General features: G+C 39.7%; 1 protein-coding gene across 1 annotated transcript; it reads right to left on the bottom strand.

The window, feature by feature from the left end:
- Positions 1–3,731: 3,731 nt before the first annotated feature.
- LOC120536751 (galectin-1-like) lies at positions 3,732–18,918 on the bottom strand. Its single transcript, XM_039765236.1, has 4 exons — positions 18,812–18,918; positions 9,552–9,631; positions 8,589–8,760; positions 3,732–3,923 (listed from the first exon to the last, which is right to left on the bottom strand). The coding sequence occupies exons 1-4, from the start codon at positions 18,815–18,817 to the stop codon at positions 3,780–3,782; spliced, it is 402 nt and encodes a 133-aa protein (XP_039621170.1). The 5' UTR covers positions 18,818–18,918; the 3' UTR covers positions 3,732–3,779.
- Between the last annotated feature and the right edge of the window lie 285 nt (positions 18,919–19,203).

A 19,203-nucleotide genomic window follows, 5' to 3' on the forward strand; every position in this document is an offset into this window, starting at 1 on the left:
CCCTATTAAAATTAAGACTGAAGAGAATAAGATTTGTTACTGTGAACTCTTAAAAAAAATCAAGAGTGGTTGGTTCTTCAGAATGATGCCATAGGGGAACCATTTTTGGTTCTCAAACAACCCATCCACATCAAGCTTCCAGAAAGAAAACCTTTGTTTATTTAGATCTGTAGGTTCCACACTATAAATCATTACATCTCGCCAACACCCTAATACTGCATTGTGGTTAAATTGTGCTTATGGCCATTGTCCTGTTGGAAGGTAAACTTTCGGCTCAGTCTGGGGACCAGAGCTCTTTGCAGCAGGTTTCCATTAAGGTCATCTCTTCACTTTGTTTCATTTACCTTTCCCTCAACCCTAATCAATCTCCCAGTCACTGGGATTGGAAAACAACCCCATAGCATGATGTGGCCACTGACATACTTTATCATTGGGATGGTATTGCACAGGTAGTGGTGAATGGTTTACTCGCTTGGATGCTTGGATTTTGGCACTACTGGATAAGAAGAGGAAGTAAATAATTGACAATTTTCTTTGTAATGCTGGAAAACTGTGGTTGTTCTTCTCTTTTCGGCATCCGGATGAGTCATTGGGACTTAAGAATTAGGTAACATGCAGCTGCTAGAATCTTAGCTTGGAAAAGAAGATCCGAGCACATCTCTCCAGTTTTGATGTCACTACATTGGTTACCCATGCTATTTAGAATTGACTTTAAAATACTGGTTATGGTTTACAAAGCCTTAAATAATCTCGCTCCGTCCTATATTTTCAGAATGTCTTTCACCTTACACTCCAAATTACAACCTTAGATCTTCAAATGAGTGTCAGCTTATTATTCAGAGAGCTAAACTTTAAAGAAGTGGTGAGGATGTCTTCTGCTGTTTATCACCTAAAATCTGGAATAGCTTGCCAATAGGAATTTGCCAGGCTAATATGGTGGAGAATTTTAAAAAACTGCTAAAAACTCATTATTTTAACATGGCTTTCTCATAGCTTCATTGTAGTTTAATCCAGACACTCTATATTGGATTTAATTACCATTATCATTCCTGGAGGCTCTGTAATCTGTACTTACTCCTACTTTCTCTTCTGTTATTTTTTCGGTTTTCTGTGGTGGTAATTATGCATTTAATTAATATTATTCCTGGTAGCTCCACATACTACCACATACACATACTAATGCCTACTCTTCTGTTCTTTTTCTGTGGTGGCGACCTGCACCACCACCTCCTGATCAAAGTACCATGATGTCCCTACACTGATGGATTAAAGACCAGAAGTCCAGGTGACCGTCATCATCAAGTTCTTCCATGTAAGCCCTGAATACAATGAGGACTGATGGAGGTCATTGATGTTAGGTAGAATGCCTAGAGAGGGCTGGGTGGTTTTTGTGGCCTAGGAACCCGTGCAGATTTTATTTTCTTTCTCCAGCTGTCTGAAGTTTTTTTTTGTTTTTTCTGTCCTCCCTGACCATCAGACCTTACTTTTATCCCATGTTAATTAGTGTTCCCTAATTCTATTTTCTTATTTATTTTGTCTTTTTTCTCTTTCTTCATTATGTAAAGCAGTGGTTCTCAAACTGTGGGGCGGGCTCCCCTAGGGGGGCGAGAAGTAACAAAAAGGGGGGTGCGAAGTTGTCAAAAAAAGAAAACAAGAATCAAAAATATGAAAAATACATCTATTGAAACCAAAACAAATTAACTTAAACTACATTCTGATACTAGAAAAATAAATATAGAGTTAGATAGATGTCAATAAAAGTTAAGTAGTGTTGCACCAGAGGAGGGCTTGTACCTCCTCCAGACCGCGAGGGGGCGTCCGTCCTGGTTACGCTGGTGGCCTCGGGTAGGGGGCATGGAAGCCCAGCCCTGTAGGGGCCCGTGGCCACTGCCAGGCGGTGCGCCGCTGCCTGAACAGCCCTGGAGCCCAGCACTGCCGCCACACCAGGAAGTGCTGGGGAAGACAACAGGGACACCGGACGGCTTCCGGTGCGCAGCGGCACTTCCGCCACACAAGGGCATGTCTGTGGAGGAGTGCGGGAAGCAGCTGGAGCCCATCCGGGTTCCCATAAAAGGGGCCGCCTCCCAGCAGTCGGGGCGAGAGTCAGGAGGAAGAAAGACAAAGCTGGCGAGAGGACAGGAGGCGGCCGGAAAAGGACTGTGTGGCCTGGACTTTGGGGGATCGGTGCTGGAGGCACTGGGGTGTGACTGCATGGTAGACTTTTGTAAATATTAGTGTAAATAAACGGTGTGTTGGGTGAAAACAAAGATGTCCGTCTGTCTGTGTCCGGGCCAGCGTTCACAGTAGGTATAATAAAATAGGCATCTATGATATATCATTAATTAAAAAAGAACAAATTGGTATTAGTGGGCTCCTTTCAAAAAAACGTTAGGGGGCACTTTTAAAACTGTTATGAAAACTCGGGTCGTAAACACTTAAAGGTTAAGAAATGCTAATGTAAAGCATTTTGAGCTACATCTAGTCAAGTCAAGTTGGGGAGCATGCCCTGGTACAGTGCGTTGCTGCACCCATTACACAATGAAACAACTCGGGATACCTGTTGGCAACACATGGTCCAGTCTCAACCCTCCAGAAATTACCCTCTATCTGCCGCAGCCAGGTGTTACATGGGTGATCCCTTGGCCTGGTCTAACCACTCGGGTCCCCAACAATGAGGATCTTACGAGCTGGATCACCCTCGGGAAAATGTGCGACATGGCCGTAGTGCCGTAACTGATGCTCCCTCACAATGCAGGTAATGTGCCTCATTCGGGACACCGTGAGCACAAAGTCAAAGCAACGGTACCCAAGGATTTTCCGGTGAGACACAGTACCAAAGGAGTCCAGTCTTCATCTCAGGTCACTGGATAGCGTCCATGTCTCACAACTATATAGCAAGACAGGAAGCAGCAGGACTCTAAAGACTTGGACCTTCATCCTTTTGCATAGATATCATCATTTGTTTGAAAGTGTGCTATATAAATACATTTTGTTGTTGTTGTAACCAAATGAGCTTGTTTGACTGAATGGTCACCTCTTACTCCATGTTAAGCTTGTATGTAAACCACAACACAAAACATGCACGCATCAGTGACCAAAACATATTTATACTTCTAATGGCAAGTTTAATTGGTGCTTCAATATTCTCCTAGTCAATAGGTGGCAGTATTTGATCAATATCAGATACCTGACAATTTCACAGCAGAGGATGTGAGTTGTTTTCATGATTGTTCAGTGAAAGATGGCTTGATAAAACTCTAGTGGTGGAAGAAGAGTTGTGACAGTCATTACTGGCTTTAGGAGGGGAAAAGGAGATGTTAGTGGGTCAGACTCCTTAACCAAAAGTGGAAAATGGAGGATATGTAAGTTCTTGTTAAATAGATGCTTGACCTATATGAAGAAGAGATGCACTTAGCCCATCCTTATGCTTTGCTGACCTGTTTTGTTTGACGATCACATTCAGCCTCACTTCTGCCACCAACCTCTCCTCGAAGGTCACCATTTTTCACATCACAATGTAGTCAGGAAAAATTCTGTAGCAGGAACTGGTGAAAATCCAGTGCACCCAAGCCACATGATGGGACATGTGTCCACATCTAACATCATGTTTACCGTGTGTGTCTTTTTTCCAGTGTAAACCCAGTGTTATTGGTGAAATCTCTAGTGTTCCAATATTTTCAAAATTTTCGACACACAAAAGGAGATTAAAGAACACGACGTGACACCATGGGTGTTTTATTGTTCACAGCTTTATTGAGGACAAGGCAGAGTCATGTCATTTATTCAACCTTGAAGGAGGTCACCTTGAAGTCACCACTCACATTCATGTAGGTGATCTTGTCGTCGAACCGGTTGGAAAACTTGACTGTGTGTCCGTTGGGCAGTTCCACCTCAAAACCTTCTTGCAATATTTTTACATTCAGCTAGAAAGGACAAAAGAAAAATCTTTAAACAGTTTCCAGTGGTCAGTCTTTGGTTTTTCATTAAATTAGGCTGTTCAGCTCAAGCACTTACACAATAAATTGAAAGTTTTGTAATATTATGTGGAGCTCAACTGTGTGTGAAGGCAAAATTTAAATGAAAAGGTCCATGAGAAGAGGTGAAGATGAAAACACAGCTAGCCAAGCCAATAAACATTTCGTTGCTTAATATTAAAAATAATAGAATACGGTCACAGTCATCGCCCCCCCTGTCTCATAGCTCTAGTAGACTGGCTTCAAATTCAAGCCTGGTCTCCAATTGCGTGAAGTATGTACTGTATGATCCCTTCGTGTGTGTAATGGTATCTCTCTCTCCTAAATATGTGGATTTTGATGATTGATAACTAAAACTTCTCTGCGTGTGAGTGAACATGGGTGTGTGCACCATGTGCTGTACCAGCATCCCATCCAGCTGGATCTTGACTTGTGCCAAAGTCCATAACCCGATATTTTTATTAAGCTGTTCTGCAAGATGAAGGAATTTGTCAGTTAGTAGAGGGTACTGGGTGTCATACTGGTTACCCCTGTTCCTTCACAGTTTGAGGAACCCCTGATATGAATACCGACTCAGTCTGTTTGTATCTTCTCTCCATGTGTCAGTGAGTTTTTTCTGAGTACTCCAGGTTGCATTTATAATTATTTAGTTATCTGACGCTTTTATCCAAAGCAACTTATGAAACTGAGTATACATCAGTCTGAGGGGCTGTTTGGGAACAAGAGTTACAGGACAAGGGTACAAACGTGATCATCACAAGTGAAGAGCTCAGAGCAAAATACAACAGAGTTACAGTTCCTAGGATATGAAAAACCTGACAGCTAATATAAGTTAGGCAGAAATTCACCAAACAAGAGAGTCTTTAAATGCTTCTGAAAGACATTGAGGAATGGAGGTGGGAAGCTGTTCCATCAACTAGAAACTACAAGTGAAAAGAGTCTGGACTAGGATTTGATGACACACAGTGTTGTCATCACCATATGCTGTTCATCAGTGGATCTGAGTGGTCTAGAAGGAGCATAAGATCTCACAAGTGTCTCCATATATATAGGGGTTGACCCATTGACTCTCCGTAGGCAAGTATCAAGGATTTGAACTTAATATGTACCACTACCGGAAGCCAATGCAGTGATCTGAAAAGATTAATGACATGTGCCGGCCTCAGTTGGTAAACACCAGGCGTGCCACTTTATTCTGAATCATCTGCAGAGGCTTGGTGACATATGCCAGTACTTCTGCCAGTAGAGTTACTGTGGTCCTCGCATGACAAGACCAAAGCCTGGACCAGGAGAGGTGCTGCAAACTTCATCAGATATGGTCTGATTTTGTGGACGTTACATAGACTGAATCTGAAAGGCCAAGAGGACGTAACAACATTGTCCTTTCAGGACAGCTGGTCATTGTTCACCAACCCAAGGTGTTGTATACAATTGGCACTTGTCTGCCATATCCCACAAACGTGTAGGTCAGGGTAACTTCCAACTTCGCATTGGCCTAGTGTATTGGGGTGTGTGTGAGTGTGAGTGCGAACGTGCTCTGTAATGGACTTCTAGCAGTAGATGAAGATCTGTAATGAAAAAGTAAGTACAAGAAATAGATGTCAATGTCAATATTGTATGGATAAAATATAATGTATTTAATTAGCATTATGTGGATAAAAAACATTTATTTTAAATTAGCAATATCTATCTATCTATCTATCTATCTATCTATCTATCTATCTATCTATCTATCTATCTATCTATCTTTCATGTTGCATTTTCTATATTTAATATTACACGTAATCACGTAATGTATTTGTGTATGCACAATGATATTTTTGTATATTTCTTTGGACAAATTAATTTACTAAATATAACAATGCAACTAATAATAACAATTCATTTAATATGTATATATATATATATATGTCCGCGAATGAATTAGAAGAAGATGGCAGTAGAGAGACAGCTAAAACATAGACATTGCATTAAGAATCTCCCCCAGGCTTATACTACTGAAGTCTGTAGTACTTCAGTCACACCTCAAAACACAGACATTCAAACTAAACACATTGTTGTGCTTTCAATTAACTAAAGAGATCTTCATTTAGATTTTGATCTTTGTTTGTCCGCGAATTCCACGCATGCGTAGACCACCTTCCAGTTTAGTACGTTGTTGTTACTCACGGATGTCAACAATGTACCAGAATAACGAAAGGGGTGGTGGACAGTATTACGCTGGTTATAGAATTAGATTGCTGAAGATAAAATATATGTGCCCACGTAACATATGAATGAAAGAAAGACAGGGGGTAAAATGAATGACAACGTAACAGCACGTTCCGGAAATTATTATTGTTACGTTGTAGCCGGCGAGTGCTGCGCGTCTCACATTTGTACTGTGGCTTGCTCACATGTCAGTGAAGTGATCTCTATTTATGCTTTAAAGAGCCTGGATACCTATGTGTCCCCCGTTTATAACCATTGCTCCGTGTATATTGTCTTACTCTTTGGATTGCCACAAAGCAACCTGCGAGATTAGAGAAAGGTTGAGAAGAGATCATGAGAGGAAATGACAGCGTCGTGAAAACGTGACGGACTGTGAACGGACAGAAGCAGAAATGCTCCTACACCACCACATAATTATGATTCGGACAGTGATTCCGAATAGGCCATTCCTATCGAATCAATGTCCAAGGGTTTTCTTCTGTAATTTTGTTTCTCTTATAAAAAATCATAATGCTGTGCGATGAAGGGCCCAGTTCATGACTGGCAGCCACATTTAAACATGAAGAACAACATTTAAAACACTGCTAGGTGAAGCGAATTGATTATCTTGTTACAATGGCTCCTGTCAAGGGTGGGATATATTAGGCAGCAGAGTGATGTGTTGGAAGCAGGAAAAAATGGGCAAATGTAAGGATCTGACCAGCTAATATGGGCTGATTTGTGTTAGTCCACATCCAGTGTTATTGTTTGTGATGTACAATCTATTAGAACATTAATTTTCATGCATGTAGTGATGAATTCCACTTTTTCGTTCCAACAGACAGCACGTCGCAAACATCAGCAATGCTGTTAGGAATCCTGTAACAAGTGCTGTATAATTGTGTCAACAGAAAAAGTGACATATTAATGTAATAAAGGAGAATTGAAAAAGAGAAAATATTGGAAATAAGAAAAACACATAGATGGGCTACTCATTTTATTCAAGTCCATTAATCGTCTGGTAATCTGCCTCTATTGAAGTAGCAATGAGAGAACCGAAATAAATAATGCAAATAAATATCAGAATAACATAAACATTTATAAAGGGTGAATGCTGGCCTCCCAGAACCCAAGTTTGAAACTCCCTGGGTCAGACAATCAGTTACCTCCTTCTGTGAACAGTAAGTGGACTCCAATGTGATCAATACTTCCTCTATCAGCCTTTTTTATTTCCTGTATTTCATTCCATTAAAATTTCAATTTATTAGGTTATAATGACCCCAACACTTTAAGGTATAATGGGATTGTATGCACCATCCATTGAAAAGAAAAATGCACACATGACCTGCTGTGTTGAGAATGATACCCTTAAATGAGTGTGTGTCAAGTGATGTCATGGGTTCTGGGAGATACAGTTCCACCCTACTTACAGTTATGCACTAGGCAGATAGTCATGCCAACTAATTATTAATATTAAATGATGGTATTTTGGTGCTAAGGGTGCCACGCAAATCTGGGTACTCACTGATTTTTAATGTAATGTATGTATAAAATAAAATTAATCATTGTTCAATCTGCATTATTACTAGTATTAAGTGACGGCATGGTATTGCTACATATCTGCAGGTTTATGTCTTGACTGGCCTTCTTTCTGTAAGTAGTTTGCAATAACAGACGATGTCCATTGTGGGTTTTCTCTGAAGATGCCAGTTTCCTGCTGCCTCTTTTAAATTAACCCGTTGTGGCTGAGTGTGCTTATGCTTGTGAAAGTGCCATAAAAATCACTGCCAGCCTGTGCTACTTCCTTATACCCCCTGCTGCAGACCCAGTGTCTGCTTTCCTGTGGTCACATAATGGAACAGTGGACTGACAAAAAGTATGAACTGACAATATAATTATAAATTTTAGCCATGTCAGGCACATGTGTTTAGGGGGCAACTTCACGGCTCCTACAAGATAAGCAATGCAACTCCTGAGCATGAGGTGGCTCTGTAGTTAACTTCATCTCCCTTCACTAGGTGACACTTTCTCCTCTGACCCAGCTTGACACCTACATGTGGTTGTTAATTATTAAAAAATGCCCATTCTCCCTGTGTTGAATGGCTTTTCCTTGGGGTACTTGTGTTTTCCACCCAAATCCAGTATTAGGCTAATTGATGACTTTAATATGGCTATGGGGAACAATCAGTGTGGGTGGGTCCCTGTGAGTGCACCCTAAAATGGACTGTTTCTAGTTTTTGAACCAGTGATGGGAGGACAATCTAAAATGTGTTAAGTAGGTCTTTGACGAGATTGCCTTGACATAAGGGGCCCTTCTTCATTTTTATTTAAATATCCTTTTATCCACCAGCCCGACACCTCTAACTTGGTTTGCCTTATATTTTCACCAACAAACTCCAGTAACTGTATGGAAAGACCCCTTACCTTGATCTCATGGCCTTTCTCGAAGGGGAAGTTTGAGTCTCTCTTTTCAGAACCCCAACTGCCCCCGCGATTAGAATTGCACACAATCACTTTGCCATCTCTGTCGTCATGAAAGCGAGGGTTGAAGTGCATTGCTAGATCATTGGGACCCTTTCCAAGGTCGATCTGGAAGCTGCCAATGAAAATGCGAAGATCAGATGAAAGACATTTTAAAAATGGAATGTGATATGAACAGACTTATAGAAGGTAAGCAGGCATCTAAAATAGAGTTGGATCAGTCCTAAAATTTTGACTTCAGAATCGATACCAGCTGCTCATAGCTGCTTCGTTTCCCAGGCCTGCAAACATGCATGCCTCCCCCATTATGCTGGACAATCCTCCATGCTGTGGCAGACAGCGCAAATCATTATGAGGACTGAGGTGCCATCTTCAAGTCTCCTATGCAGTTTAATAAATACATATATTCAAAGACTGGGAGATATGATCCTTGGAGTTCTGAGCACTATAATATAATATAATATAATATAATATATAATATAATATAATATAATATAATATAATATAATATAATATAATATAGAGAGCAATGAGCTGGAAAACAGCTGGTTCCGATGTTAACAAAATGCTGGTAGCTTACCATTTGAAAAATTGTAGTTATCGATAGTTTTTTAGTAGGGGCAACTCTAATCTAAACCCTTAGTCACCTCCACCCTTACAACATGACTACTTGACTGACTACGAGTCAGACTGTTATGTTGTACATATTTTTCCCATGTAAGAATTTTCTGACTCTAAATGCTTCTGTAGTCAGTAAGTGTATCTCTAATGAATACAGAGCATTTCATCTTGAGGTTAAAAAAAAACTTCCTAAAAGGAACTTGAAAAAGTGTAAATCAAAGGTAATTATGCTAAGAGATTTCTAAAACAGCAATAAATAGTGACACACATTTCAGACCAACTTACCGCTTAGCATCACCAGCAATTTTCCCTTTGATTTTCAGCTTGTCACCATGCTTCAGATCGATATTCTTCACTTCAAATCCCTGCAAGCAATGCCGTCAAAAGTTACATGGAAGTCCTTCATTTGCAGGTCTTTACTACCACACAGCACAAGGAAGGTTCTGATCTATCTATCTATATCTATATCTCTCTATTATATAAAAAAATCCTGCGACAAGACAAGGTCTTTTTCAAGAGATTTTTTCAAGTCCCGCGAGAGACGACTTTTGCCATGAGATTGTTTCAATTCACGCCCTCCTCTCAACCATTTTCAAACACGCCCACGGTCCACTCAACTCTCATTCGTGTGAATGCTTTTGTCTGACAGGAAAGTAATAATCTGCCTGGATTAAGCGGAATTGAAAAGGTCCAAGCGGGGTCGGAAATAAAAGACAAAGAGTAGAAGACAAAGTAGAACGTCATAAAGAGGTTCAAAAACGTTGGTGTGATACACATGTAGAGCAGGTTAGAGATCATGAAAGTACTAACATTCGAAAGTCTCAAAAAATGATAGTAAAGATTGCATTAGCGCTAACAAATGGAAAATATTACTCAGTGAAATAATGGAACAGCAAAAAGAGACTGAAAATATGGAAATATGTCAAATGACAGAAGTATGTAGATATTGTTCAGCTTTAAAGTTTAAGTCGGAGATTTATATATCCTGGGTATGATGCTTATGTTTAATCTGCATCCAGCCCTGCATGTAGGCCCTCCAATCTGCAGGGAAAAACATGGGGATTGGTGGCAGAATTGGCACTCCATCCACCATAAACAAACCTGACACTGTTCCTATGAATGAGGGCTGGCCTCGGTACGAGAGGCTGGTGTAAGAAATACGGGTGAAATAAAGTCCAAACGACAGTAGACTCGATCACATGTCCGGCCACGGTAGGTGCCGCTATTAACTCCACAGTGGTACAACTTTGCTTTTGTAAACTCTCCTTTCCAAATATCGAAGTAAAGATTAACTTCAAACGTAATCTGAATTCAGAAAGTACTTTAATTCCTGTTGCTGTGGTCTGTAAATTTTTCCGCAAGGACGCACAGCATTAATGGCTCAAGTGATAGGAGAAAAGGACGAACTATTCTCACAACATGCAGCAAGTAAACAAAGGAACGAGTGACGTATGAAGCTTGAACTATCACCCGGAAATATGTAAAAAAGAAAAAAAAAGTTCTACAAGTGTTTCTAATATTCGGCCATTAGAGGTCGGAATTTAACCTGACAAAGGACTTTCTGACAGTTCCATTCAATCTGAACTAGTGTAGTGCTGAGGTGTCACCCATTGCATGGCTACATTCAGGTCCTAAACTTTGATCCTGACTTGGTTTGTCAAGTGGTGGGTGCAGCAATGCGTTGTATCACTGCATGCTTTTAACCTCCTCCTCCTCCTATATATATGGTTATTTATGATTAAGAAATTATAATGAAATCGACATTTAGACTTGACTGATGATTGATACAAATGCTAACTCTTCATCCTATTATTTAGGCCTGTGGACGTTTATTAAAATTGAACTTATTTTGAAGAATAAGAAAGAGTATTTCAGCTGGTTGCCTTTTATCCTTGGAACCTCAAACCTTTGACTTGAAGGCAACAAATGAACATGAGAATGTAGAGGGTGATTCCTGTCTAATTAAGGGCAGTCACTCATGGGACACCTCAGAAATGTAGCCATATGTACCAAGGAATCTGCAAACCCATGAAAGTTAAAGAAAAGGTGACAGAGCTGCCACTTTAGGTCCTTTATCTCAAATTTGTCTAAAAGAGAATTGGAAAAGAAGAAAGAAGATTTTGCTTATGATTACCACAGGGGACAGAACTCAGAATGAGAACCTTCTCCTAAATGAATGTTTGTAATAAAAGAGGACTAAATTTTGCCATCTGGGGAAGAAGAACTGATTTGGACATTTTGTGCAAGTAAAAGCAACCAGCATGTTTGGGTTGTGTAATACTGTGTTTATGATTAACCATGGCCTTTTAGAAGAGGAATTGAAGAACCCTGCAATAATAGAATAAGAAGGTTTAGAAAATGGAAGAAGAAAATAATAAAAATGCATATTTTTTAACCTTGGGTTAGCCCTATTTTTCATTCTACATCTACAGCATTATCCAATGTCAGTACCCAGCATAGTGCCTGATGATGTTCTTCTATGTGACCTTCCACTTATTCCAGTTGAAGGTTGTGGGGTGCTGAAGCTGATTTTGGTAGTCCATAATTCAGCACTGTCAGCATACATAATATGGGACAGCTTTATGGAGCACTGGACATGGCACTGCTTCCTCGATTCCCACTCCAATCACTTTCTACGTGAAGTTTGCATGGTCTCCCAGTGTTCAGATGGGTTCTTATCCAAATATTTGACATTTTCTTCTTTAATTCCAAAAATTATTGATAGAGTAAAAGGCAACTCTAAATGTGCACCGTACAAGTAAACGCGGGTGTGAGTTTGAGTGTGCCCTGTGATGGACTGCTCTGCTGTCCTGGGCTGATGGACTGCTGTTCTGTCCTGGGCGGCCTCCTGGCTTGTGCTCAGTGCTCCTGCAATGGATTGCTGCTCCCAGAGCGCTGAATTCAATGACGTTTGTTTGATGATGTCAAATTATACCGTCTCCTTTTTCTAGAAAATGAAATGTTGGTGCCATCTAATGGCCAACTGAAGCACAACAATAAAGCCTGTCTGAAGTATGGAAGCATCAGCTAATAAATCTTAGTCAAACTAATCCATAAAATCACATTATCACACCGACTTAACTAATTTACTCTAATTTCATCTCCATCTTTGGGCTGTGAAGGGGGGTGAAGTGGAGATGGGTGGATGAAGTAAAAGAAGATTGGAACGAAAAAGTTTTGACTGGGGTGGAAGTGCAGGAATATTCATCATGAAGATAGGTACCGTGAACCAAAAAATTAAACATCAGCACATCACTAAAAAATTATGAGTGGTGTTGTATAGATATTTACAATTAGACATTGTCTTCAATAGTAAAGCACATTGACAGATGTTAGGGCTGTAACCTGGCACTAATCTCATTCAAATCTGTGTGCAGCTTGTATGTTTTTCTCGTGTCCACTTGATTATTTTCTGGATATTCTTCTTTTACCTCCCACATCATAAGGACATGCAAGTTGGTCGTGCTAAGTTGGCCTGATGAGTGTGAGTAGGCTCTGTAATGGACTTCTTCAAAGTTGGCCAATGCCTTGCAGTTTACACCCAATACTCCCAAGCTGCAATTCTTTATTGCAATAAGTAGGATCCGAAAATGTATGGATGGGTGGATCTGTACTGTGCCAAACATCATTACATCACCTACTGACAACAGCATCTACTAGGGACCAAGCAGCTGTTGAACTTGCAAAACTGCAAAATTGCATTGCAGGTGTGCTCTTTTAGAGACATACCTCAAAACATCCATCCGTCTTTTTAGACAACTGCAGCTCCCTTGAGGGGTTATTTCCTCTGCAATGATTTTCACTTAATTGTCTGAGTGTGTTTTTTAAATGCTGATTAACACTAATCAACATTTAAAATGAAAGCCAATCAATTATACGTGAGCTTGCATAAAATTTCCCATAGCTCATCTGGAGAATTCTCTATAGCACACAGATTAACATTTGTCCATATGTGTGTGTGTGTGTGTATATATATATATATATATATATATATATATATATATATACAGTATATATATATATATATATATATATATATATATATATATATATATATATATATATATACAGTACAGGCCAAAAGTTTGGACACACCTCTCATTCAATGTGTTTTCTTTATTTTCATGGCCATTTACATTGGTAGATTCTCACTGAAGGCATCAAAACTATGAATGAACACATGTGGAGTTATGTACTTAACAAAAAAAGGTGAAATAACTGAAAACATGTTTTATATTCTAGTTTCTTCAAAATAGCCACCCTTTGCTCTGATTACTGCTTTGCACACTCTTGGCATTCTCTCGATGAGCTTCAACAGGTAGTCACCTGAAATGGTTTTCACTTCACAGGTGTGCCTTATCAGGTTATTTAGTGGAATTTCTTGCTTTATCAATGGGGTTGGGACCAGCAGTTGTGTTGTGCAGAAGTCAGGTTAGTTGGACGATCATTTATTTTTCGACAGGACAATGACCTCAAACACACCTCCAGGCTGTGTAAGGGCTATTTGACCAAGAAGGAGAGTGATGGAGTGCTGGAAATGGTCATGAAAATAAAGAAAACACATTGAATGAGGAGGTGTGTCCTAACTTTTGGCCTGTACTGTATATATGTATATATATATATATATATATATATATATATATATATATATATATATATATATATATATATATATATAATATTATATTATCATTAAAACAATCTTGGGATGAGACAAGTCTAATCCTGTGACAAGACGTGACTATTTTCGGAAGGAAGTCCCGTCAGATGGAGATGTTTACCATGATATTCTTTCAAGTCACGCCCTACTTACAACTATTTTCAAATAATGGTGCATTCCAGCATTTAACCTTTACAGACACCAATCCATTAAAGGGCTTACTTATGAACACACACACTTAGGAAGATCCAGTTTAGAATCACCCATTCATCTAAATATGGCAGCGAGAAACAATGAAGTCAAACAAACTAATGTGAAAATTGTCCATCGGTTGCATGGCAAATTGATTAAATGCGTATCAATAGACTATGCTGAAACAGTTGGTGGTGATCATGTGGAAGATGAAATCATCAATTTACAATATCCCATAGAATACCTACAAGCGTTAACATTGTCCGGTCTTCAACACATTATACATACATACATACATAGCATCCGGAAAGTATTCACAGCGCATCACTTTTTCCACATTTTGTTATGTTACAGCCTTATTCCAAAATGGATTAAATTCATTTTTTCTTCAGAATTCTACACACAACACCCCATAATGACAATGTGAAAAAAGTTGGTTTTTGCAAATTTATTAAAAATAAAAAAACTGAGAAATCCCATGTCCATAAGTATTCACAGCCTTTGCTCAATACTCTGTCGATGCACCTTTGGCAGCAATTCCAGCCTCAAGTCTTTTTGAATATGATGCCACAAGCTTGGCACACCTATCCTTGCCCAGTTTCACCCATTCCTCTTTGCAGCACCTCTCAAGCTCCATCAGGTTGGATGGGAAGCGTCGGTGCACAGCCATTTTAAGATCTCTCCAGAGATGTTCAATCGGATTCAAGTCTGGGCTCTGGCTGGGCCACTCAAGGACATTCACAGAGTCCTGAAGCCACTCCTTTGATATCTTGGCTGTGTGCTTAGGGTCGTTGTCCTGCTGAAAGATGAACCGTCGCCTCAGTCTGAGGTCAACAGCGCTCTGGAGCAGGTTTTCATCCAGGATGTTTCTGTACATTGCTGCAGCCATCATTCCCTTTATCCTGACTAGGCTCCCAGTTCCTGCCACTGAAAAACATCCCCACAGCATGATGCTGCCACCACAATGCTTCACTGTAGGGATGGCATTGGCCTGGTGATGAGCGGCGCCTGGTTTCCTCCAAACATGACGCCTGGCATTCACACCAAAGAGTTCAATCTTTGTCTCATCAGACCAGAGAATTTTGTTTCTCATGGTCTGAGAGTCCTTCAGGTGCCTTTTGGCAAACTCCAGGTGGGCTGCCATGTGCCTTTTACTAAGGAGTGGCTTCCGTCTGGCCACTCTACCATACAGGCCTGATTGGTGGATTGCTGCAGTGATGGTCGTCCTTCTGGAAGGTTCTCCTCTCTACACAGAGGACCTCTGGAGCTCTGACAGAGTGACCATCGGGGTCTTGGTTACCTCCCTGACTAAGGCCCTTCTCTCCCGATCACTCGGTTTAGATGGCCGGCCAGCTCTAGGAAGAGTCCTGGTGGTTTCGAACTTCTTCCACTTATGGGTGATTAAGCTGCAATTAAGCTGCAGAAACATCTCAAGGATGATCAGGGGAAACAGGATGCACCTGAGCTCAATTTGGAGCTTCATGGCAAAGGCTGTGAATACTTATGTACATGTGATTTCTCAGTTAATTTATTTTTAATAAATTTGCAAAAACCTCAAGTAAACTTTTTTCACGTTGTCATTATGGGGTGTTGTGTGTAGAATTCTGTGGAAAAAAAAATAATTTAATCCATTTTGGAATAAGGCTGCAACATAACAAAATGTGGAAAAATTGATGCGCTGTGAATACTTTCCGGATGCACTGTATATATATATACTTACATATATATATATATATATATATATATATATATATATATACACACATATATAATAAATAAACACAGACAAAACATTGTTTCTTTTACCTTCTTTCATTTTTAGTGTGAAAATATAACCTCTAATCCTTTTTTCCTCTGTATATACCTTAATACAGGGGTTCTCAAACTCAGTCCTGGGGACCCCCTGTGGCTGCAGGTTTTTGTTCCAATCAGATTTCTAATCAGTGACAACACCTGATAGCACTGATCTCATTTAATCAGCTGGTTTTATTTATCTTTTATTCTACATTCAGAAAAGCACAGCAGCATGATTTTTACATTTATAAGACATTGACAAACATTTCAGCTTTTGCTGTAGATTTAAATGCTTAACTCGCTTTTGTTGATTTCATTTTATTTTGCCCTTTCTCTGTGCAGTTTTTCCCCTTCGTTGTTTCTTAAAAATTAAAAGTGAGCAGAGCAGACACCCAGACAAGCAACGCTGAATAATCTAAGGCTGCAAGTACTTTAGCGTCAGACTCACTAATTAGTAAATAATGGATTAATTGAACAATTAGAACACCTAGAAAAGTAGAATGAAAATCAAGATGAAAATATTTTTCAAAAGAAAAAATATACATTGTCCCCATATAACTGCTTAATACATATATATATATATATATATATATATATATATATATATATATATATATATATATATAATACATACATACATACATACATACTAGATATTAAGCATGTTACAATAACAGGCGCTAGAACAGCAGTGCATAAACATTAGTAGGAACAGTCTACAGTATATTAAATGGCAAGGGACCTTGACCTCATTCTGTTTGTTGTCTTAATTTTTTTTGTCAAAAATATTTTTGCAAGAAGCCTAAAGTTAAATAATAATAAAAATAAAATAGAAACGTATATGACAATACAGTAGGTATAATTAATATTGCCTTAGTGTAAAACTTTGTAACAATCGTAATACACAATATCTGAAGAAGATATTTAGAAAAAGTTTCTATTTTTTTACCTCATGAAATGTTTCTATAAAATTTCATTATACACAACATTTGTTGTAAATATTCTGTCTGAGTTTGGCAACAGTTTGCCTTGTTCAGGACTATCTACAACCTGGACAACAACATCTGGAAAACTTCTACCTCTTGATAATGCAACATATAACTGACCGTGGCTGAATACTGGTTCTGGCAATTAAATGCCAACTTTTTCTAAGGTTTGCTCTTCTGAGTCTTTCTCTTTTAGAGTTTTTCTGACGGTCATTTTCTTTTTCTTCAATTAATCTATTTGCTCGTATTTTTCCCTGTCTTTCAGCCTTTTTTTTGTTGATGTTTACATGTTGAGCTGATCATTCTTTCAGGAGATGTGCTTATATAGGATTTGATTGTCTGTGTCTTTTGTCCTACTTGACGTGTTCTTTTTTTTGGGTTGCATGTTGTTAGTAGATACGTCCGGAATATTTTCTCTGACAGTAATACTGGCTTTGATGTCCGTAATATGACTTTAATTTTCTGTCACAACAGTGAGCAATCAGCAGGGTGTCCCCAACAACTGATGTAATGTGTGGCATGCAGCTGATAATCGTGCCTGTAGTGTCCCCAGCAAGTACTGTGCAGTTCCCCAGCATGTATTTTAATCTGTATTGGCATGCTGCTGATTATTGTATGTGTGGCGTCTCACCAGCAACAGATTTTATGTGCGCGGTCGCGACTACCCAATCAGCACTCTCCCCCGCAATGATGTCCTTTATTTGCTTATCATACATGATTGCGGCTATGCCATTCACTATGTGCCCAGCTTCCAGTGTGTGTGTGTCCACGGTGGCATGCGCATGGGCAGGGCACGGTACGATGCACGGCCCCGCGCATGGACACTTCACCAGAAGACACACACGGACACTTGGACGCACACAGGGGTTTTATTAAAGACGATGTATATACGTATATATTTTTTTTTTACAAAACTTAGTTTTATAATTTCTATATTGTTCCCAAAACACAGAACTTGGGAAATAATACATCACTTAATTAGCCCAGGAGTCCAATTTTAAACAGAAGCTGGTTGGAACAGAAACCTCTAGCCACAGGGGTCCCCAGAACCGAGTTTGGGAAGCACGACTTAACATATACGTGTATGTTTGTGTCAGGTGACACAGTGGTAACACCGTGGAATCACAACAAGGAGGCCAGGGTTTAAACATCAAGTGGAGTTTGCGCACCCTTCCCATGTTAATGTGGGTTTCCTCTATATAAATATAGGCTCTGACAAGGTAAGCAATACGACTCCAGAATGACAGGAGTGATGATGCTGACCTTAACTTTTCCTTCCTTCTCTCCAGCCAAGAGAATGCACCCAAACGTAATCACTGACCCCTACCCACCACCCAAGCAACTCTGCCCCTTCGAGTCCCCAGAGAACAAAGCCGGCCGTGTCGGATGCCAAACTGATTATTCCAGAGGACAGAGCTCCTGCTGATAACCGCAGCCAGAAAGTTTGACGAGTTATGCCCTTTTGTCTGAGCCATGTCTTTTCAGTATGTTTTTAAATGGGGCTACCAGGGTGGTACCCCAACCTTTCTTGGATTCTCTGAGTCATCTGCCTATTTCAGCACTGCTCTGGTAACATTATATCTACCCTGGGGTTTCTTCACATAGTATAGTTTAATTTGCAGATTCCAAAACATTTTAAGGTGAAACAAATTGGCAAAGCTAAAATGGACCGAATGTGTGCCCCTGGTGTGTGTGGTTGTGTGTTCGCCCTCCAATGGACTGGCACCCTGTCCAGCATTTGTTCCTGCCATGTGCCCTATGCTATCTGCAATAGGCTCTAGCACTCTCTGCGTCCCTGGTCTGGATTAAGCAGGTTAGAAAACAGCATGACATACAGTATATATATACAGAGAGAGAGAGAGAGAAAACCTATGAGAAATAAATACAGTACTCAACGGAGAAGAGGCACTCACCGACATGACGGCTTCACCCTGTTGCTCACCTTCAGCACAGAGAGCTAGAATGATAGGGAAGTGATATGAAGAAGCTGACTTTATCTCCTCTTGTGAAAGTGGGTGGGGAATGTGATGATCAAGCAGACCTTTGCTCAGAGTAATCAATAAACTGAAATGTTTATTGGCCTGGCATGAGATACCTAAATTACTTTTTTTTTTTTTTATTGGAGTGCAGTGTTTAGAGTGGTTGCCTCATACAATAGCTTCAGAGTCCTTGGTTCAAATCCCAGTCTGGTTATTGTCTTCAAACTCTGTCTATGTGGATTTTCTACACAGGTTTTCTAAATGGCAAAAATGTGAAAGAATTTACTTACAGTACACCCTAAATTATTTCACTTGAATTATTCCAC

The sequence above is a fragment of the Polypterus senegalus genome, chromosome 10, assembly GCF_016835505.1.
Source record: "Polypterus senegalus isolate Bchr_013 chromosome 10, ASM1683550v1, whole genome shotgun sequence".
NCBI classification, from domain to species: Eukaryota; Metazoa; Chordata; class Cladistia; order Polypteriformes; family Polypteridae; genus Polypterus; species Polypterus senegalus.